Raw genomic sequence first — 23,469 nt, 5'->3', positions numbered from 1 at the left:
GGGGGTGGGAACACTAGAAAACACAGAATACAAATGCAAAATGACAAAAATATTATTTTATTCTAGTAATTTCATTGTGAAATCTTAAAAAGAAATAAGGACAAAAAAATGGAGAGCCCTACTTACTTCAATAACATATAATCTCAGGAAATGGTGATTATGAATCATCTTATTTTTACTGAACTTATAAGAAATGATAGCTGGCTACAATTAAGAACTGGATTTTTTTTAAGGCAACTTCTGCTTGTAGTTGTGGTACAAGTGACAGATGCTGATTAAGCCATGCCATAAAGCTACCTGTTGGTTTTCTAGCTTTTTGTGGCAGCCTGGTTGAACAGTATTACTTTAAAATTTTCTGCTATTCACCTATTGGTTGGGACTTAAGCTTCAGGTGTTTAATTTCTTGGTCTCTTTCTTCGATAGCTTGATGAAGGAGTGCTTGTAATTCTTTCTCTTTCTGAACCAATTCTTCCAGTAATCTGCGGAAGGAAATTACATTGGTTGACAGGATAATAAAGCTAGAGCAGCCACAGAGTGACCTTCTAGACAAGGGCTTCTCAAGCTGTAATGAACACAGACACCCCTGGGATTTTATTGAAATGCAGATTCTGATCCAGTAACCTGGGGCTGGGGAGTGTTAGGGGAGGGACCTCTGAGCTTCTGCATTTCTAATGAGCTCCCAGCTGATACTCATGTTGCTGGCCCACAGACCCCCAAGTTGAGCAGCAAAGCTCTAGAAGGCGTGTTTCCAGACAAGAATTTAAAACTTCCACCCCCAGTTGTCTGCCAGAATCTTCAGAGATGTTGTTCTGTTTCTTTTTATGACCATAAATGGCAAAAAAGTTTATATATGATATTAACAGACTTATATTTTACAGGTATGGCCCCTCATCTAAAACAGTTGGTCAATATGGGTAATACGATAGGCAATGCAAAGCAGAAAGGTAGTCACTTTTTTTAAACTATGAAAATTTGAGAAGTTAACTACAGGTGAGGCGTATAATAAATCCTCAATAAATTTTAATGGTGGTTGCTTGGGTTGTTGTGGTTGCTACTGTTATTTCTCTCCTTCTAAGGGGAGCAGTGAAGTGGTAAAAGGATAGCTGTGTTCCTGGTACATTTGTTCCTAGCTGGCATCTGATGCATTCTCCAAAGAAACAAGGAGAAATATTATTACACATAGTTCTTACCCATGAAAGGTTCACTATACAACTGAGAGCCAAGTGGTAACCCACTCACCATTCCCAACACAGTTTTCTGGGAAAACATTCCAGGTTGTAAAGAGAGATGTTCTGATTTTTTAGAAAACTATCTTCGAGTAACTTGGATTCAGAATTATAATAATTTAAGATACATAATCATTTATAAGATCATCAAGGTACATTGTTGCATGCCCTATAGCTCTTAGCAAGCTGTATTTATTTTACTTTCTGAGTATTGACAGATTTAACTCAGGACCAGATTCCATTCCAAAAGTTTGTTTCTGCTTCAGCTGACATGGTCTGAAGGCAGCACAGCCCGACAGAAGACAGCCCTGGGCTTGTATCCTGGTTCAGCCACCCACTTCCTGTGTTAACCTTGACAGATTACTTAACGCCTCTGGGCTTCAGTTTTCTCGTTTGTAAAAAGGAAAAGTAGAACTTCCTGAAAGGATTACTGTGAGCACTAAATGAGACAGTATAGGTGAAGTGCCAAGCACAGTGCCTGGCCTTTAAGAAGGGCTGTTCTGTTCCCTGCTGCCGCCTCAGGCCCTGGAAAAGAGGCCATCCAGGGCTTAATAGGGTTTGTTTCCCTGACCCCCAGGCTCCACCTCTTTCCCACACAACAGAGACACGTGAGGCCATTAGGTACGAGAAAGGGTCACAGTAGAGTAGGTAGCAGAGGTGAGACAAAAGGAAAACACAATGAGAGGCAGACAGAGAAATTGGTTCCAGAAGACAGCTTGTTTAAAGACAACTGCAGAGTAAACAGTGCACAGTTAGGTGGATTAAGCAGTAGGAACTGAAAGCAAGAGGGAAGCAGAGGATTAAGGGAGACTTTTACCTACTCTAATATGAATGATATTCAAAGAAATAGATAGCAAGCTCATTATGAATTTTTTTAAGTTGGCAATTTTTTGGTCTGGTACATATTTTTGTCTTTCTTGCTAATTTACATGTATGGAATAGTGATAGCATATTCTTATTGTTTTTCTCAAAGAACACAAGTGAAATTTTCTAGAATTTAACCCATGTTTACCTAGACTATATATTTCCTTTTTATCTTAAAAGCCAGAACTTAACATTGGAAGCAAAGCATTGACAGGCCACCTCATTTGTCCCAAATCCAGCTCTCAAAATTATTTCTTTTAAGGGCATATCCATCCAGCCCATCAGTTTTATTTTTACTTTGTCTTCAGTTAGTAGGGAAATCCTTTGAAACCAAGGCAAATGACTGCCTCTCTGTTCCAGAGAAGTTTGGCAAGGATCAGCCATGAGATCAATTTTTTAACTCAGATGGGTGTGGGTGAGGAGCTGGGTTGGCGGGTAATTCCAGAATTGCAGGAAAGGGAAATTAGATAACCAGTCAGCTCCTCCTGAGTTAGATTTTAACTACCTCTGCAGTACTGTCCCAACTCCTTGTGTGAAGCAAATTATTGTCAGAACATTTTCTGTAAGCATATACTTTAAGCAAAGCATACATTCTAAAGCTTTTTTGTTATTTTCTGCCATTTAGTATTATCGATGATCCAATCATCAAGAGCTGGATAAACGTGATGTATCTTTATCAGTGATTATCCTAAACATAAGCTTAAGATTTCTAGCCCGAGGGTTTACAAACTTTCCTAAAAACACACTAACATTTCCTCAATTTATTTTGCAATATATGTGCATCTATATATCAAGGAATATTCCACTGAAAACTACAAGGACCAATATAGACATGACCAGCCCCTTATCAGCACTTGGACAGAAGCAGCTGCCCTTTCTTTAAATCCTATGTGAAGTGAATGTTGTACCTGGTCTCACTTTTCTGGGGGTGATGGAGGAGCTGTGGGAGATCCTACTAGAAAAAGAAAAAAGGAGGCCAACAACCATATAGATTTCACAGATACATGTGTAAATACACAGAGAAAAAACAAATGAGTGGGCCCCTGTAAGAAGTGTTAACAACATAATAATGTAGTAAAGAAATGTGGTCAGTCTTGCGGGCAGACGTGGGAAGCAGGCCCTCAGCTAGCTTAGACCCTCAGAAAAGAGATGTGAAGACCTGAAGAAAGCAGCCGGAGAAAGGCAGCCCTCAGGGACTACAGATGGATCGAGCATGGTGGACAGATGGCGGGGACGGGGTGTAAGTCAGGGTAACGCAAATCGACTGAGGAGAGAAGAAAAAGACTGCACTCAGGAGAGACACATTCTAGTGACATAAGCCAGGATATGCAGACAGAAGGTTCAGGGGCCAGAGGAGCAAATGTACCAGCTCGCTGGTAAATAAAGTAGCTTTACTGTCTGGAAGGCATGGGCAGAGTGGGGTGGGGTGGCTCTGGGTATGAAAATGTGGGTATGAATAAACAACCCCAGGATTGAGCGACAGACAGTAAACTGAAGAGAACTGACTGAAGTCAACAGCTACTATAATGGATGGAGCGTCATGATGGGACTATTACTTGAGAAGAGCAGGAAAAGAGGGACATGAAGATTTTGATGAAGTCTTAGAAAAGGCTCCAGTTCTTTCCCACTAAGTAATAGAGATGCAAAGTAAAGAGCTGGGTTTCAGAGAACAAGACTGGGATAAAGAAGTCAGAAAGGCACTTTCCCTTTATTCAGAAAGATTTCTGTATGTAAATCATAGAAGATATGTATGGATTTACTTAATCACGCAACTAAAATTCACATTTCTAAATACAGGATGACGTTTGTACTACTCATACAAGCTTGGTATTCAAGCTTATCCAAAACCTGAACTTATGACTAAAAATAAAATGGATTTATCTCCCTGGTGAACAACTTGGATTTTCAACTAAGGTTGCTAAATATTTGAACAACATTTATTGATTCACCCCCCAAAAAAAAAGTTTTCCCTGTCAAAACCCAAAGTCATAAAGTCAGTTGCCCACATGTCAACTGTAACCAGCACAGGAAGCTATAAATCATAAAGATTCAGACCTTGAACTGTGCCAACATCTGTGAAGAACAGGAAATATTTACTGTTCACTCAATAACCTGATCATGTGGGTTCTGTGGTATCAAATTCTCAAAATTAAACTCCAGATATGACACAGCATATTAAAAATAAAGTAGAATCACAAATGTGGTCAACAGATCATCCTTTCAAGGCTCTAAAATGAAAAGCTTTTGAACCATTAATTTTATCTCCTCAAGAACAGAGCTCTTCCTCTCCTGAAAGAACCTGATATTCCCCATCACACGCTCTCAAGAACACAGACTCTCTGCCTGTCTTTCAGCTATCTGTTGGATGGTACACGCTGCTCTGAGTCTGCATCCCAGAGAGTCTATGAGGTTACAACTAAGTTACTCTGAAAATCTCAGTGCACTTGGAGATAAAGCAGTGATCAAAGAAGAGCTGCTGAAGGACTCAACTGGTAGAAGCAGAAAACGTATTTGACTAAAGAGACTAATAAATCTCTCATTTTAATGAATAAAGCATTAAATCAAGTTTATATGAGTGGGATAAAGGAATAATATTTTGTATATTCTGCGGACCAATCTTTAAAGTAGACCCCAAACACATGCACTTACATAAAAGTAAGAAAATAGAAACCCACCCATGTCAGAATAGGACTTACCTATTTGTTTCTATTTTCATCCTTCCAAGCTGTACATTCAGCGATCGGTGAGCACTCTGGGAGTCGTGGGATACAGTAGAACTGAGTGTGCTCACCCCTGAGGTGGCCACAGCATCTTCTAGGACCACATGAGGTCTTCGGACAGTTTGATTTGAAGGCTGTTCTTCATGGTCATCTTCTGCATCCAAGTCTTCTTGATCGGCGGTATCACTCTCAGATGCAAGGCTAAAATGTGGCCTCAGTTCTGTAAGCATATGATCAACAACACTGTTAATGAAATAAGAACGATTGCCTTAATTTCTTAAGACATGAATGTCATCTCCCCTGCTATCAGTAAGAGATGTATTCCCAACTGCTTTTCCAAAAGTGATGATGGATTTCTGCGCATTACTTCAGATTTGTTTTTCCAGTGAATTAGCAAAATTCACAAGATGTATAAACTCAGAATGATCTAATTCAAACAGAAGAGAAACTTCCACACTGTGCATAAGGTATGTGGGAAACATGTTAAAATCAGAAAGCAATTATGTAAAAACCTGTTAAGAATATAAAAATTTGTTTACACAATTAAAGTTCATATTTTCAATTATATAATATCTGTCAACTATTAACTCACTTAGAAATGAGGAAATTGAGATATAGAGAGATTGTATAAACAAAAGTAAGAACACAGAATGCTTTTTGCTTGTAACATTCAAAATGTAAGGCGTGTACTGAAAATGCCACACAATGCTTATATTCACTCTAGTAAGACTATCCGCTTTTGACTATTGGGTTACATTTGGTGTGTGTCCTACCCTAACCTGTGGACTAACCATTGAAATCTAAAGTGTAAAAGTTACAAGTCTCCAGCTTAAAAACACTGTATGACACGAGTTCATCTGCATGTCACTTCAGAACTGGGATGATACCTTCCCATGGGAAAAACTATTATAAATTGTGATTAGGTTCTCAAAATGGCCCCTCAAAAGGAACTACATTCATAATTTAAGTGAAATCAGGGTAGCAGAAATACTGGGTCTTGGTTCCATATGCTATGACACATGGAACTTTTATTTTTTTGAATGAAAGATTCTTTAAATTCTATAGCCCTTTACAACTTTCAAAAGTTTCACACACATGATTTTATATAATCTCATAATAACCCTTATTTTCCCTCTACCCTCGTATTGCCCCTCCCCCCTTCCCTCTCCCCACTGGTAAACACTTGTTTGTTCTCTGTATCAGTGAGTCTGCTTCTTTTTTGTTTTATTCACTAGTTTGTTGTCTTTTTTAGATTCTACATATAAGTGATATCATATTTGTGGAAATTTTGTATTTGTCTTTTTCTGTCTGACTTATTTCACTTAGCATAATGCCCTCCAAGTCTATCCATGTTGCTGCAAAGGGCAAATTTTCATTCTTTTGTATGGCTGAGTAGTATTATACACACACACACACACACACACACACACACACACACTTCTTTAGCCATTCATCTGTTGATACCTTGGCAGTTGTAAATAACGCTGCTATGAACACTGGGATACATGTATCTTTTCAAATTACTGCTTTTGTTTCTTTTGGATATATCCCCAGGAGTGGAATTACTGGGTCATATGGTAGGTCTGTTTTTAGTTTTTTGAGAAACCTCCATACTGTTCTCCACAGTGGCTGCACCCATTTACATTCCCACCAACAGTGTAGGAGGGTTCCCTTTTCCCCACCTCCTCGCCAACATTTGTTATTTGTGTTCTATTTAATGACAGCCATTCCTACAGGTCTGAGGTGATGTCTCATTGTGGGGCACCTGGAACTTTCATTAGATCACAGAACCCACCAAGAATCTGATGAAAGCCAATGGAGATTCTCCCCAGAAGAGAAGCACATTCATACAGCATTTTCCCTGGATTTCTTGAGGGCTCACTGACTCCCTGAAGCCTGTTCCGAGTGTCTGTGAACCATAGGTTAAGAGCCCCTGTGCTGGGGGAGGGCTCTTAAGTGGGAGTGATGCAAGACCCCTCCCACCACTCCAATATAGCCGTTATGGCAACCAAAGGGCCTACCTATCGCCAAATCCTCCAGGTAACTTTTCTTTCTTTGCCTTACTGACCTGTGTATGGTATTCTCCTTTAAATCTTTGGCTGCTGCTTCTTTTTGTCAGAGCCTTTTTGTCTACTACCTGCCCCTTAAAAGCTGGAACCTGAATTCCATTCTTCGGTTTTATGTTTCTACTTACTCTCCACGGATGAGCTCATTAAAATCTATGAAGAGTAAGTACATGTGACGTGTGGATGACAATCTAGCCCTGATTCTGTTACATCCAATACCTCTAAATATTCCTGTGTAGGAAGCACTTCAAATTCAACAATCTAAACAAGAACTCATCTTTTGCTCATAACAAAACCAGAGTGCCCTTTTTTTTTTAAAATTAATTAATTAATTAATTTATGGCTGTGTTGGGTCTTCGTTTCTGTGCGAGGGCTTTCTCTAGTTGTGGCAAGCGGGGGTCACTCTTCATCACGGTGCACGGGCCTCTCACTATCGCAGCCTCTCTTGTTGTGGAGCACAGGCTCCAGACGCGCAGCCTCAGTAATTGTGGCTCACGGGCCCAGTTGCTCTGCGGCATGTGGGATCTTCCCAGACCAGGGCTCGAACCCGTGTCCCCTGCATTGGCAGGCAGATTCTCAACCACTGCGCCACCAGGGAAGCCCCAGAGTGCCCTTTTTAGGGCCAGGTTTATATAGCCCTGACTTCCTTTACCAATCTTTATTTTCAAATTTTTTTTTTTATCGCGGTGAAACAATGCATGACATAAAATGTACCATTTTAACCATTTCTAAGGGTACAGTTTAGTAGTGTTAAATATGTTCACATTATTTTTCAACTAATCTCCAGAACTTCGTCATCTTGCAAAACTGAAACTCTATACTCATTCAACAATTCTGCATTCTCCCCTCCCTCCTGTCCTCTGCAACCACCTTTCTACTTTCTGTGTCTATGAATTTGACTGCTATTGATACCTCATGAAAGTGGAATCATGCAGTTATTTGTCTTTTTGTGACTGGCTTATTTCACTTAGCATATGTCTTTAAGGTTTATCCATGTTGTAACATGTGTCAGAATTTCCTTCCTTTTCAAGGCTGAATAATATTCCATTGTATGGATATACCACATGTTGTTTATCCATTCATCTATCATTGGACACTTGTGTTGCTTCTACCTCTTGGCTATTGTGAATAATGCCGCTATGGACTTGGGTGTGCAAATATCTCTTTGAGATCCTGCTTTCAATTCTTCTGAATATATACCCAGAAGAGGAATTGCTGGAACATATGGTAGCTCTATTTTTAATTTCTTGAGGAGCCACTATACTGTTTTCCATAGTGGCTGCACCATTTTACAGCCTCACCAATAGTGAACAAAGGTTCTAATTTCTCCACATCCTCACCCTTTATCTCTTAAGGTTAACCAAACTCCACCTCTACACTGCTTTTTTTTTTTTGCATTATCTCCTTTCTCCTTCCAAAATTCTATTTCCTAGATCATCTATAGTAGGTGTGACTCAAAATCAGGTGTTTAAGGTTTGTAAGCCTGGCACCTGGTATAGGGGCTAAGACATATTAGTCTCTCAAAAACTGTTGGCAGAATGGAAGTTATCCTACTAGGATTATTTGTATTTATAATGGAACAAAACAGTGAAAAAAATCTTACTTTAAAAATAATTTAAGAGTTGGGGCTTCCCTGGTGGCGCAGTGGTTGAGAATCTGCCTGCCAATGCAGGGGACACGGGTTCGAGCCCTGGTCTGGGAGGATCCCACATGCCTTGGAGCAACTGGGCCCATGAGCCACAACTACTGAGCCTGCGCATCTGGAGCCTGTGCTCTGCAACAGGAGAGGCCGCGACAGTGAGAGGCCCGCGCACCGTGATGAAGAGTGGCCCCCGCTCGCCGCAACTAGAGAAAGCCCTCGCACAGAAACGAAGACCCAACACAGCCAAAAATTAATTAATTAATTAAAAAAAAAATTTAAGAGAGTTCAATTCTATATTAAATTAGAGCAAGAGTAGGCCTTTTAAATTTTCTAAATTTTTTCTCATGGTCTCTAAACTGAAATTTTAAAAACAATTTAAAAGGTTTATTGTCCTGCTAAATATAATCTCACTTTGGGGGAAGGAAAACTTCTGATATTTATTATTACATTTAAATGTTCCCTTACATTCCCCTAACTCTGTACACTTTAAATTATCATATATTATTCATTTTACTTATGTGCAAGTGACTAAAAATTTTTCTCAATAATTAGAAAAAAGTAGAAAATTGTAGGGACTTTCCTGGTGGTGCAGTGGTTAAGAATCCGGCTGCCAATGCAAGGGACACAAGTTCAATTCCTGGTCTGGGAAGATCCCACGTGCCACAGGCAACTAAGCCTGTGTGCCACAACTACTGAGCCTGGGCTCTAGAGCCTGCAAGCCACAACGACTGAGCCCGTGTGCCACAAGTACTGAAGCCTGCGCGCCTAGAGCCCGTGCTCTGCAACAAGAGAAGCCACCGCAATGAGAAACCCACACACCACAACAAAGAGTAGTCCCTGCTTGCCACAACTAGAGAAAGCACGTGCACAGCAACGAAGACCCAATGCAGCCAAATAAATAAATAAATAAATTTATTTTTTTAAAAAATGTAAGTGAATGCAATACTTTGTTATTTTGGTCTTTCAATGGTGGCTCCCTGAGGATACATCATCGAATAGACATTGTAAAACATGCAAATGAGACAGAGCATCTGGTCTTTGTCCTCAAAGAGATAACAACCTAAAGGAGAACTAGGGCAAATATACAGAAGAGTCATAAAAGCATGTACAAAGATAACATGTGTCAGCCAAGTGTCAGGAGAAAGGCAGGGACCCAGGGGACCCTGGAATGAGTGGACGGCGTTTAAGCCCATGTGTGGGAAATTAGAGCGGGTGCATGTTTCCAAAACAGCAAGACAGGATCAAACAACGATATTATTCCCACCTCCCTACCCTCCCACTCCACCCCAACTGGTTAATTCCCCAGAGGAAAATAACTAGACCAAGCTTCTTTAACACAAGGTATTTCTGATGCCAATTAGGATCACAATACTTGTCAGAACGACGTATGATCCTTGCATCAAGCACTGCATATAGTTTACAATGCTGGTCATTTTACATTAATGTGGACATGGGGCACATGACTGATTCAGCTTCACAACTGGTAGTAATACCAAGTGCTCTAGCAGTTTAAACAATTAGAGTTTCTATGAGAAGTGTGCCTACATTGTCGATTCTCTCTACCTTAGCACTGCCAACACGATCTCATGCTCAGCGTTTCTCCATCTGGTCACCCACAGCCAGACTGTACTTGAGAAGTAACAACAGATACTTAATGTTGCCAGTAATCCACAGGCTGATCCTTGATGACAAGTGGGAAAACAGCCCGAGGAAAAAAACTCTTAAGAGGCTTGCACTGTACTCTCTGTTCTGTGTGCTCTTTTTCGGAAGAAAGAAGATTGAACACTTTTTTATTTTTTACTTTTCACTGTGAAATAGTTTTAGGATAACAGAAAAGTTGCAAAAACAGTACAGAGAGTTCCTGTATATCCTTTAGCAGCTTGCCCTAAACTTAACATCTTACACAACTTTGGCACTATTAACAAAACCAGGAAGTTAACATGGATACAACAGTATTAACTAATCTATAGACCTTATTTGAATTGCACTGGTTTTCCCAAGAATGTTCTTTTTCTGATCGGGGATCCCACCCTGCATTAGTTGTCATGTTTCTTAGTCTCTGCCAATCTGTGACAGTACCCTAGTATTTTTTTCTTTCTTTTTTTCTTTTTAATAAATTTATTTATTTATTTTTGGCTGCATTGGGTCTTCGTTGCTGCGTGCAGGCTTTCTCTAGTTGCGGTGAGTGGGGCTACTCTTCATCGTGGTGCGTGGGCTTCTCAGTGCAGTGGCTTCTCCTGTTGCACAGCATGGGCTCTAGGTGCACAGGCTTCAGTAGTTGTGGCTTGCGGGCTCCAGAGCGCAGGCTCAGTAGTTGTGGCGCACGGGCTTGGTTGCTCCACGGCATGTGGGATCTTCCCGGACCAGGGCTCGAACCTGTGTCCCCTGCATTGGCAGGCGGATTCTTAATCACTGCGCCACCAGGGAAGTCCTAACCCTAGTATTTCTTTATCCCCCATGACCTCCTTACTTTTGAGGAGTACTGGTCAGTTTTTTTTGTACTGTGTCTCATTTTTAGTTCACTTATGTCTTGTCATGATGAGATTGTGGCTCTGCATTTTTGACAAGAATACCACAAAGGTGATGTTGTGCCCTTCTCAGTGCATCATATCAAGAGGTACATAACGCTGATGTGTCTTATTACGAGTGATGCTTACCTTGATCTTTTGATAAAGGGGGTGTCACTGTTTTCTCTTTGTAATTAGTAGATATCTTGTGGGGAGATTCCCCAAGACCATTCAAATATCCTGTTTCTCAGCACACTTTTGCCTAACTGATCTTAGGAGCCATTGATTGTTCTTGCTTGCAATAATTATTACGTGATGTTTGCCTGATGGTGATTTTCTATTTCCCTCATTCCGTCTACATTAATTAATTGGAATTCTACTAAAAAAAAAGAGCTGGCCCTTCTCCTCCATATAGTTATTTATTTAATTACTTATATCAGTATGGACTCATGGATATTTAGTTTATTCTATGGGCTATAATCCAATACTATTATTCTTTTATTTTAATTTCTGCTTAATTTGTTCTGGCTTAGACTTTGGGGAACTCCTTCAAGCTGTCTCCAGTGTCCTTTGAATAAGCTTGCATCCCTTGGGGGCACTTCATTACTTTCTGCCATCACAGTATGTTCCAAGTTCATCTTGTATTTCCTCTGCCCTAGGCCTGGAAATCAACCATTTCTCCAAGGAGCTCTGATTCCTTTTATTAGAGAATGGTATTTAGAAACCAAGATCTGGGTTCTCCCAGCAAACACATCTAGGAAATGTATGTATTTATGATGGTATACTTTTTTTTTTTTTTTTTTTTTAACAGATACACAGTACTTCATATTTATTTATTTATTTATTTATTTTTGGCTGTGTTGGGTCTTAGTTTCTGTGCGAGGGCTTTCTCTAGTTGTGGCAAGCGGGGGCCACTCTTCATCGCGGTGCGCGGGCCTCTCACTATTGCGGCCTCTCTTGTTGCAGGGCACAGGCTCCAGACGCGCAGGCTCAGTAGTTGTGGCTCACGGGCCCAGCTGCTCCGCGGCATGTGGGATCTTCCCAGACCAGGGCTCGAACCCGTGTCCCCTGCATTGGCAGGCAGATTCTCAACCACTGTGCCACCAGGGAAGCCCCTATGATGGTATACTTTTGAATTTGTTGGTTTCTTTAGCATGTTTTTTAAAATTTGGTAGGTAAATTGTAGTATTTTGTCATCTAAAAGGAATTTTTATCAGGGGACTATAAAGAGAGACATTTTTAGTTTTTCTTTGAATCTTAATTGTATTACAAAATCTTTAGGGACATTTGGAAATTTGATGGAATTGTCAAATGCTTGAAATCAATTCCTCTTGTTCATATATTTCATCATTTATATGTTGGTGTACAGTGTACATTGTCTTCCCCTATCCCGAGAGGAATATAAAAAAATACTTTCTTAATGTAATTCTCTAAAATTTCCACTTTTTATTTTATTTTAAAAATTATTACTATTTTTTTGGCTGCACCACACGGCTTGCAGGATCTTAGTTCCCCGACCAGGGATTGAACCCGTGCCCCCTGCAGTGGAAGTGTGGTGTCCTAACCACTGGACTGCCAGGGAATTCCTTTTTTTTTTTGGTCCACTTTTTAAAATGCTTCCAAACAGTCATTTCAGTTGTCATCAGAGACCCCTAGTGGCCTCAAAGAAGCCAATTCACAGTGGAAGGACAAATAACTTTCCTTAGCAAACCCTTTGCATAAAGAACGTGCCTTGCTCTGCACATGGCTGGGTTAAAGCAGTGCCCATCACGGGGACACCCATGAGAGGAGACATGCCTCGCTGCACTGTCCCTTTCACTCTCTCTAAATTTAACAGTGTTTCACCTACAGTGTGATAATCAGTGTGCTTTATAAACTTTATATTTTGGAAGAATTTTAGATTTACAGAAACACTGCAAAGATAATACAGAGAACTCCCATATACCTTCCACTCAGTTCCCCCAGTACATCTTATGTAACTATGGTACCTCTGTCAAAACTAAGAAATTAACATCAGTACAGTACCAATTGTATTAACTAAACTACTGACTACTTTCAAATTATGCCAGTTTTTCACTGATGTTCTTTTTCCTATTCCAGGATACAATTCATTGCATTTAGGTAATCCATTTTAAAAGGATTTTTTTAAACAAAAATTAGATTAACAGATTATTTATATGCTAGTTAAATTATTTCAAAGTATAATCCCTCTCTCCTCTCCTCATTTGAGCATTCTTAATTTAGGTTACTACTGGATATAACTCATGGCCTATACCTATCACTTTTACTGATACGCACCTAATCTCTCTCACCTCTTGTATCTTTTGGGTTTATAACCCCTCTTGGGTACATTTCCCACAGCCAAGCTTATTCCAGTGATCAACCATCTAAACATAAGTATGTGCTGACTTCCTTAGAGCATTACAGTAGGTTTCCATCAGCTTTAGATTCCTCAGGTTCACATCCAACCACTAGTCACGCATTTCAAAGCCTCTCTAGGATTTTTTTCGAAGTTCTGCAAAAATTTTCACACTAATTTGTTATAACCAGGTGAAACTCATTTACTTATTGTTTCAACCAATATTTATCAGGAGTCTATTATTTTCCAGGCACCATGCTGGACAGTGTGCTTAGCACAGAATAAAATAAAACAGACCCTCTGGTGAGGGAAACAGCTATTAGACAAGAAAATAAAAGCAGTTTCTGATTGGTGCAAGTGTCACCAATGGGGAAAAACCATTTCCAGGGAGAGAGAGTGATGGCAGAGCCTACTGTAGACTTCGGGGTCGGTCAGGACTCTCTGCAGAGGCATGCTGTAAACTGAGACCCGAAGAAGGTAAAGGTACAAGAATGCAAAGGTAGGTGGCAGGAGGGACGAGGGGGTGCAGGTGCGCTCTGTAGAGGAAGAGCATGTTCAGGGACGTTAGAACTTCTTCCATTCCTTCCTTTCATAAGAAAGAAATAAGTTAATTCCTCACTCTCAAACCAAACAAGGTATTCTGAAGGAAGAGAGGGAATTCCACAACTCAGAAGGGTTGATGATAACTTAAAAGCTTGTGGTACCATTTATAAATAACATAAAATTTAAAATGTTTCATACTTATATTTTTAGATTTCTACTTTAGAACACTTTATAATACATGTAAAATTAGTACAATAGAACATGTTTCTAATTCGTATATCTAAATCAATCTATTTCTCTATCCCTATCCACACAACACACACACACACACACACACACACACACACACACACACGTAAGGTGAAAGAGCTCTGCTTAAAATTTTTATTAATGGGTACACTATCAAAACACTTTGGAAGTTTGTCTTAGAATATGAATACGTCTCTCCCTTACTCCATAAAACCTGGTTTCATGAACACTACCCCTTTTGTATCTCACTACAAACACAGCTGGGACCTGTCTAGACCAGTGATTTCTAAACCTGGCTGTGTATCAAAATGACCTGGAAGCTGGATGAAAATCAGATTCCTGGGCTGTATCCCCAGCAGATTCTCACCCAGTCTGGGATGGAGCTCTGAAAGCTGTAATTTAAACAGCTCCTTACATCACGCAGTTCGTTACATCACTCAGTGCACCAGCAGGTGTGGGAACCACTGGTAAAGGATGACACGGGAATATATTTTGTGGGCACAGATATCTGTATATTGAAATGCATATGTATTTGGGTCACCTGTATCATTTTCTCTTTGTCTTCATATCCAACTATGCTCTTTAAAGACAAGGAAGCAAGTCTTCCTCACTCAGAGCAAACGTTTTGCTGGGTGTACCATTGCTCAGACTATATGCACTAGATAAATATTATTTGGTGGCTTTTAAAGATTTAAAAAAAAAGGTTAACCTGGTCTTAAAAACAGTGAGGAGACACCATAAATGATAATGAACGGTAATTGAAAATATCAAACACTAAATATTTGCCAAGTAATTAAGTATTTCTGACCTGGAACCAGAATGGTAATGGCTGTCTGCACCGCCTTTCGGATGATACTGTCTAAGGCAAACATCCAGTGTGGCTTGATGTTATGATTCCGAAGAACTTTATTGACCTGGAGGAAGAGAGTGACATTTGGTCTACTTTAATATTTAATTGCAAATAACCTAGCTGATGCACACATCTGGATGACATTCCATCAACAAAAATAACTAAAAGGTTTCTTTACCTTGAATGGTGGATAATTTCTTTATGTCAGCGGAAAACAAATGCAAAATTGCCACTTCAAAATGAAGTTTGGCGATCCTCATGTAAGCAAGTGAGATACACCACTTAAATGAAAGGCAATCTGGTTAAATGGGAATGTTGCCTCTTTGGGACTCAGAACCTGTAGCTTCCGCCTTTCACGATGTCAGCAGATTGGATGGTGGAAGCGGTAAAGGAGGAAAAAAAAGAGTCCAAGGGGATTTAAGTAAAAGTAATTGCTATTCTTAAATGTTATAACTGCTGTTTAACACAACCAAGTGCTGCAGCATACTCTGGTGACTTGGAAACACCAGTAAAGGGGGAACATGAGCACATACATGCTACCTACAGATGTGCCACAGTGCATGCCTTGTTTTCCTTCCCACATTTGCTTATACCTTTTTTTTTTTAACATCTTTATTGGAGTATAATTGCTTTACAATGGTGTGTTGCTTAATATCTTTTTAAACGGGGGAATAATCTGCCAAACTATTCCAGAAAAGCTGTTCACATTAAAAACTTTTGTTGTCAGGCTATCTCTTTTTAGTGACTAGTAATATTTCACATATTTAAGTAGACACTGAAGTAGATATATGCATTACCTTTCTTTTTCTTTTTAAAAATTATGGTAAAATACACATAACATAAAATTTACCATCTTAACCATTTTTAAGTGTACAGTTCAATGGCTTAAGTACATTCACATTGTTGTGCAAGCGTCACCACCTTCTATCTCCAAAACTCTTTTCATCTTGCAAAACTGAAACTCTACACCCATTAAACAACAATTTCCCCTTGCCCTCTCCACCCAGCCCCTGACAACCACCATTCTACTTCCTGTCTATGAATCTGACTATACTAGGTATCTCACAAAAGTGAAATCATATAGTATTTTTGTGCCTGGCTTATTTCACTTAGTGTAATATGTCAGAACTTCCTTCCTTTTTAAGGGTGAATAATATTCCATTGTATGTATAAGCCAAGCACGTTACCTTTTAATTTTTATTTATTTATTTTTAAAATATTTATTTATTTATTTATTTATTTATTTGGCTGCAGTGGGATCTTTAGTTGCAACACGTGGGATCTTTATTGCGGCATGTGGGTTCTTAGTTGTGGCATGCACGTGGGATCTAGTTCCCTGACCAGGGATACGAACCCGGGGCCCCTGCATTGGGAGTGCGGAGTCTTAACTGCTGGACCACCAGGGAAGTCCCCACATTACCTTTTTAAAAATAACTTTTATCATAAGGCTAAGAGAGGCTTACCTAAAATTTGAGTTAACTCCACTAATTTCTAGTTGACACGGGCATCTAAGAAAAGAGGCTATTTTCCCAACAGGGCTCTGACTAGAGAGCTAAGAAGAAGCTGGGGAGAAGGGGACGTAGCTGTAATCTCACGCCAAAAGCTGGAGCTCCAGTTGCTTATTCCTGCCCTTGGTCCATCTTCATCAAAATCCCCCAGTTTAGACGGCAGTCTGTCTGAGGAATTCCTTAGAGTAGTTGCTCCTAAGGAAGCGAACCACTGCTAGGTTCCCACCTGTTCTAGGAAGTCCTTTCAGACTGATTTTGTCCTGGTACTTACATAAAGGACTTGCCTGTTTATTTGACAAATGCGGGTATAACATTTAGTAACTAAGAATATTTCTCTCGAGGGTCACAAGTAGTAAATGGAAGAGGGATCCTCTATCACCATGACCGGCTCCTCATAGCCCTTCATTAAACAGTATATTATATCCGGCCCATTCTTTGGGTTCATTCCCATCCTGGACAGTGAGTGAGCAAGAACGGGGCGTGTGTGTGTGTGAGTGTGTGTGAGAGAGAGAGAGAAAGAGAGAGAGACCTGGCCTGTGGCCCAGGATTACAACTTACCCACTCTCAATCTGAATTCTACTCGCCTATTTGCCTTCCAATCTCTAGGCTGGAAGCCAAATGTGTAGGCAAGTACAAAGTCACTAAATTATTTCATTCGGTTTGCAGATGGCTGGGGCTCGCTAGTTACAGAGTGAGTGTGCCTTTAGCATTTAATATTAGTGATAGGCTTTGCTCTCATTTTCCATGACCCCAATGGAGTCAGGAGCGTTGCCCTGCCCACAGTACAGCACAAGACTGAGCGGCTAACACAGAGTTCCTGAGAGCACAAGTGGCCACTGAAGGATTACAATTTGGTTTTAAATCAGGGATCATGTGATGCACCAAATGCAACTGTCAAGACATCGCCTATGTAGGAGCAATAAACACATTAGGAGTGAGTCAGTTTGGGGAATTTAAATAAAATTATGCAAAGTGCTTCCCTATTCACACGACAGGCACTGTCAAGAACGCTCTCTCTCTCTTTCTTTTTTTTTTTGAATTTTATTTTATTTATTTTTTATACAGCAGGTTCTTATTAGTTATCTGTTTTATACATATTAGTGTATACATGTCAATCCCAATCTCCCAATTCATCCCACCACCATCCGCCCCCCCTGCCACTTAAGAACTCTCTTATTTCAGTCTCCCACACCTCGTAAGGGCCTTCAGGAAGGACCTCAGGCTTTTTTTGGTACACAGTTCCACAGACAAGTCTCATTCAAGAATATCGCATATGGTTTGAATCAGGCTTCTGGAAAACTGGCTTCAAGTTTGTGTTGCATAGCAACTCAGTATGAGAGAGAGGAATCCTCAGCAATCTCTCACCAGATCCTGTGAATTAATTTTCATCCAGTGATGCCCTGTGCTCCGAAGTACATTGCTGGCTAGGAAATAGTGAATATTTATTAAACAAGTATGTTTAAAATGTTCTGTATGGAAACCACAGCAGGGCGGAAAAAAAATTGCCGATCATTCCGGTCTGTACGGTTACATTTTTCTCAATGACCACTAGATGGCATGTCTCATATAGAATTAGAAAGTGCAGGACTAAAGTGTGCTCTGTTGCTAAAATCATCAAAATAAATAGTGACTGACTACATGATTTCATAAGAACAAAGTGCAGCCATGGGAGAGGTTTGTGAGTTTTGTTATCTTCCATGGTGTTCAATTTTATGTGTATCTAATCTGGGGAGACACAAGATTACACACCAAACAACAAATCTGGTGCTTATTTATGATCCAAAGAGAACAGAATTGATCGAAATTATTAAAGAAAGAAAAGATAACAACTTATGTTTTTATCCCATTTTTCTGACTAATTTTGGCTGGAGTCTGCGGGAAAACATGGGCAAAACATCATACTTACAGCATCTTGAAAACCGAAGAGCACCACCTGAACTTGACTAATGCCGTGGCTGTCAAAGTCCAGCTCCAGCTTCAGCTTCGACAGGGTGGTGGCTATGATCTTCCGGTCAGTGGACCTCACAAATTCTCCGAGGCTTGCGACGAGGGTTGTGATGTGCTCCCATTTTAGTTTAGGTTCTTCGGCCCCCTGTGAAGAATAACCAATAATCTGTCAGTCGATCAGATGTATCTGTGCTGGATGTATCAGCCATGGGTCTGCCATCCCACAGCCCCTGCCAAGACGAACTGGGCTTAGAAATGCCCCCTGCTAAGGGGAAAGACCATATTTGAACTATATGGCTCCTTCCCCTGCAAAAAAAGAGAAATAATCAGACTTTGGGAGGAAAGGCACCTGCCCCCATACATTGTCTAAGAGTCATGATAGAGTCAGATAGACAAAGCTCTGCCCAAACAGGGACAGGCTGGGGCCATAAGATTCCACTCTCAGAAATTTTAACTGGGAGCTAAAGAGAGATTCAGCCATAGGATCTCAGGCTCAAAGTCTGCCCAGAGAGATAAGTCATAAAATAGGGGCAATGGGACTTCCCTGGCGGTCCAGTGGTTAGGACTTCGCCTTCCAATGCAGGGGGTGCAGGTTCAATCCCTGGTCGGGGAGCTAAGATCCCACATGCCTCATGGCCAAAACATCAAAACATAAAATAGAAGCAATATTGTAACAAATTCAATAAAGACTTTAAAAATGGTCCACATCAAAAAAACTTTTAAAAAATAAAATAAAATAGGGGCAAGAGTACATCCAGTTATAAGGAAGGAAGGAAGCAAAAACAACTGAGTTGAGAATGATGATCAGTATGGAGAGAAGTGGATGGAAAGAGCAATGGCACACCAAGCGGGCCAACAGCAACCGAGCCAGAGGAGAGATGTACTGACTCCTGGGACTTGAAGGCCCTTGGAATCACACTCTAGTTTCAGCCTGTGTGAGGCTCAGCTATGTGCCGTGGTTGGAATTAACCTGAAGAGGCCACTTCCCTCATTGCTACGTGTGTCTGCTTACATGTCCCCAGTCCTTCAACTGCCCTTAAAGCACGTCAATTCCTTGCAGTCAAAAGGGGCTCGCTTCAGACTCCATCCGGGAAACCATTCCTTACCCACCAATAAGGCAATTAGTTATAAGAATGGACCAAATGGATGACTTCACATATTAAAAATTAAATACAATATTTAAACAAATTTCCTCCCTCAAGTTGAACTTTTTTTTACTTTGAGCAAGGAACATTGCTTCCTTAAAGGAAACATAGTAGGATGTTATTTATCCTCATTTAACTTTAAGAAACAACTGGATTTTTATTATGCTCATTTCTATCTCATATTGCACATTTTGTTATTGCATCATTAAAATTAAATTCCTCAGCTGGGCTGTGAAAATTACAATTTCTAGGAGTCTATTAAAATAAAAGAGAAATGTCCCATCAAGTTCTTGCTCTCAATATATTTTCATTTGGGAGCTCCCTCTCATGTTTATGTTTTGACGAGAAAAAATTATATTGAAAAGCTTGAAAACTGTCATTAAGGGAATATTTTAAAATCAGACTGGGAACAATTATAAACTTTGTTTCTTTTCTTACCACGAACTAAATTACAACCAAAGTAAAGATTCATAGGCAATATCACAGTAACATGAAAATACGTTCAAGAAGAAATATGTGAGTTATTCAGAAATTGGAAGCTTATCTTAGTGAAAAATCAGTTATGTGTTCGCCAGCAGTTTAAATAGCAATCATTTTTTGGACATTAGCTTTGTTTTCACAACAGGAAAACATGCTGCTTCTGGTTTTTGATGCCACTGCCCTACAAAGGAATGCTGTCTACCCTGGGAAATGTTCTTCTGTCTGGGATATTTCATCACGTACCTAATAGTTATTTCTGTTCTCACTCCTGCCTCTCTGTGTGCACTCATTAACGTGCCTTCATGAACAAGCATCTTAGGTACCAGGTGAGACTGATTCAGTATGAGAAAGTAGCATCTGACAGCGCGCCTTTCCTGACCACTCAGAGGACCATCACAGATTCTCCTGCAAAGGGGCTCTCTCTTCTTTATCCCTTAAGCTTCCTTAAAAATGGTGAGTGGATTTCAGAAGGATGTTACAGATTGAAAGGGCTTTCATGGGCCGCTTTGAGGACCTGACCAACATCTACCTTTTAGTCTTGTTCTAAAGGGTAGGCTTAAATGTAAAGATGTATCTATTAATAGAAATATTTAATACAATGAAAAGACTTATTTCCATCTGGTAGTAGAAGAAAATTAAAGATACTAGATAACTGTTATTAGCCTGCTTGATAATGATAATAATAACAATAATAGTTAACATTTGTGGAACACATTCTATTATTATCTCAATGATTCATGATCTTAGTTACTCCTTATAGCAACCCTATGAGGTGAATACCATTGTTTCTTCTATTTTATGGATTAGGAAATTCAGCCTCAGAGAGGTTAAATAACTTGCTCAAATCACACAGCCTTTATGTGGTGGAACCAGGCCTCAAAGTCAAGTTGAGGCTGAACCCAAGCTCCTAATCATTACCTTCTATTGCCCCAATCAGCTGGATGAACCAGCAGTAACCTTGGGGCAGGACTTGCTCTATCACAAGATCACCATGGGATGCCACAGGAGCAGATTCATAGAGTCCCCAGCAGTACAGTCAGAAGCACCCTGTCTATCCCTTGACGATTCTGGATTTACTAAGTGATTCTGACCCCAGAATCACTTCTGGTCCCCACTGGTCACTTCATGTTGGTGCACTGAGGCATGCCCTCTGACAGTCGCTTTTAAGTTTTTCTTTCCTTTCTCCTTTTATAGAGAACATTCAAGCGTGCTTAAAAAACTAGGGAGTCACAAACACTTGAATAGGATTAACCAACTCCAAATTTAAGAATTTCAGCATGGTCATGGAACCTGCCAGGTTCTTTGCTGAGGGCTGGGTCAACGACACTAACCAAGGCAGTCCCTGCCCTGATGGACCTACAGTCCAGCAGGGAGACAAAGAAAACCCCCAAACAAGCAGATACTTTCTGTATTAGAAAAGCACGCTCCTTGGGGATGATTACGAGATTTAAGCAATCGCTGCGTTCTGTGTTTCTGACCTAAAACAGAAGCCTTCATTCCACAGTGGCTGCTGGTGATTCCCTCCCCCAACCCAAGCCCTGCCCCCCCTCCCCTGCTTTATGTTTCTCCCAGCACTTGTCACCCTCTGGGGTAGCAGTGGGGAGAGCAGTGTGGTACTTGACCCTGGAGCCAGGGCGCCTGCGTTCAAATCCCGACTCCATCACTTAGGGCTGCCTGGCCTCGGTGAGTTACTCAACAACTCTGTACCTCTGTGTCCTCATCTGCAAAATGAGGATACTACTGAAACTAGTGCCATAGGACTATTGTCAAGAGGATTAAGTGAGTAGAGACACAGGAAATACTAAGAACAACATCTGGCCCATAGAAAGTGTTTGCTAGTATTACTATATATTTACCATTTATAGAAACATATACGTAACACACATAGTATGTAGCAACATATAACTATATATTTAACTATATTTGTTACTATATATTCAACTACGTGTTTACTGTGTTTTTATTGCTTTTCTTCCTCCACTAGAATGTCAGCTTCAATGGGATGCAGATTTTTTTTCTATTTTGCTCACTATAGTGTCCCCAGCACATAGAACAGTGCCTGGCATCTAGTAGATGCTCAATAAGTATTTGTTGAATGAACGACCTCCAATTACTGCCCAGTTGCTCCTTCCATCTAAACTTGATTCTCCTTCTTATCTTACGCCATCCGATTCTCAGTTCTTGAATGACCACAGTGAACAGACAGAAAGGCAAGAGTGACAGCTAAAGGTTCCAGACTGCTTCTGTCTCCTCCACATCGCCAGATTCTTGCATGGCATCCTCAGCACTCATTCTACCTCCAACTCAGAGGCCTGGCTGCCCCTCGCCCCAGAGCACCTCCTTTCTGGGCCTCAGAGTCCCTGCTCGCTGGAGGCAGCTTCCCTCGAGGACCCAAGTCAGAGTTCTGGGAAACTCAGAACTGGAGATTTAACCAACCTGGAGATTTCAGTTCTCCCTGTACCCAGGGACCCTGCTGACACACACATAGCCTTTCAGCTCCTCCTACGGGATCTAAAGATGTGAACATTACAGAATTCCTAAGGCGATGGAATCAGCAGAGAAACTTAGCGGGGCTTCTCGAGACAAAGACAAGCAGGGGCTATAGAGCAAGAGCTGAGAAAGAGAGAGCCTGGATCCATTTACATCCCAATAAAAGCTGAGAACAGGTAAACTGCTAGACTGAGACTAAAACTTGACCCAATCCCTCCAGCTCCATCCTTTTTTGCAGCTATTTTCCTAGGACAGAAGGGAGGGAAGAAGTTATGTGTCATCCACAGTGATCACGGAGGGACAGGCGGTGGCCACAGGTGCTAAAGCAGGTACACAAGTCCCTGATGCCAAGAGAACTGAAAGAGGATGCAGGTGTCATGTCTGGGCCAAGCATGTCTGGGAGGTTTACACCCAAAGGGGGCCTGAGCTTCTGCTCCAGGCACAGGAGGCATCACCTACAGCTTGGAGGTGGGGGAAACCCTATCTCCACTGGGGCAGAGTTCGGAGGGGATTCTTCCTCATTTCTGTAAACAGAATCCCAGGGAATACATTTTCCCAGGTATTATGGATGAAACAGTGCCATTCCCCCCACCCCCCAATTCATGTTTTGAAGCCTTAACCCCCAATGTGACTGTATTTGGAGACAGGGTCTTTAGGAAGTAATTAAGGTTAAGTGAGATCATAAGGTTGAGGCCCAAATCCAATAGGATTAGTGCTCTTATAAGAAGAGGAAGAGACACCAGGGGCACACAGAGAAAAAAGAGCAGGTGAGGACACAGCAAGAACGTGGCCATCTGCAAGCCAAGGAGAGAGGCCTCAGGAGAAACCAAACCTGCCAACACCTTGCTTTTAAACTTCCAGTTTCCAGAATCA

The 23,469-nt window shown here is 40.8% G+C and overlaps 1 protein-coding gene across 4 annotated transcripts in view; it reads right to left on the bottom strand.

The window, feature by feature from the left end:
* MAP3K5 (mitogen-activated protein kinase kinase kinase 5) overlaps nt 1-23,469 on the bottom strand; it is a 221,493-nt gene that overhangs the window by 4,125 nt on the left and 193,899 nt on the right. For 3 of the 4 annotated variants that reach the window (XM_059941122.1, XM_059941121.1, XM_059941124.1), the window contains 4 exons: nt 18,441-18,626; nt 14,985-15,090; nt 4,787-5,030; nt 367-479 (listed from right to left, as the gene is read on the bottom strand). In XM_059941122.1, the coding sequence (XP_059797105.1) occupies nt 367-479; nt 4,787-5,030; nt 14,985-15,090; nt 18,441-18,626 (649 nt within the window). Of the gene's footprint in view, nt 1-366; nt 480-4,786; nt 5,031-14,984; nt 15,091-17,673; nt 17,959-18,440; nt 18,627-23,469 lie in introns of those variants that run through there. The other variant, XM_059941123.1, reaches the window with a different exon arrangement.

This window comes from Balaenoptera ricei, chromosome 12, assembly GCF_028023285.1.
Source record: "Balaenoptera ricei isolate mBalRic1 chromosome 12, mBalRic1.hap2, whole genome shotgun sequence".
In the NCBI taxonomy this organism is placed as follows: Eukaryota; Metazoa; Chordata; class Mammalia; order Artiodactyla; family Balaenopteridae; genus Balaenoptera; species Balaenoptera ricei.
Note: the sequence above shows the minus strand (reverse complement) of the source record. Positions and strands in the feature narration are given on the sequence as shown.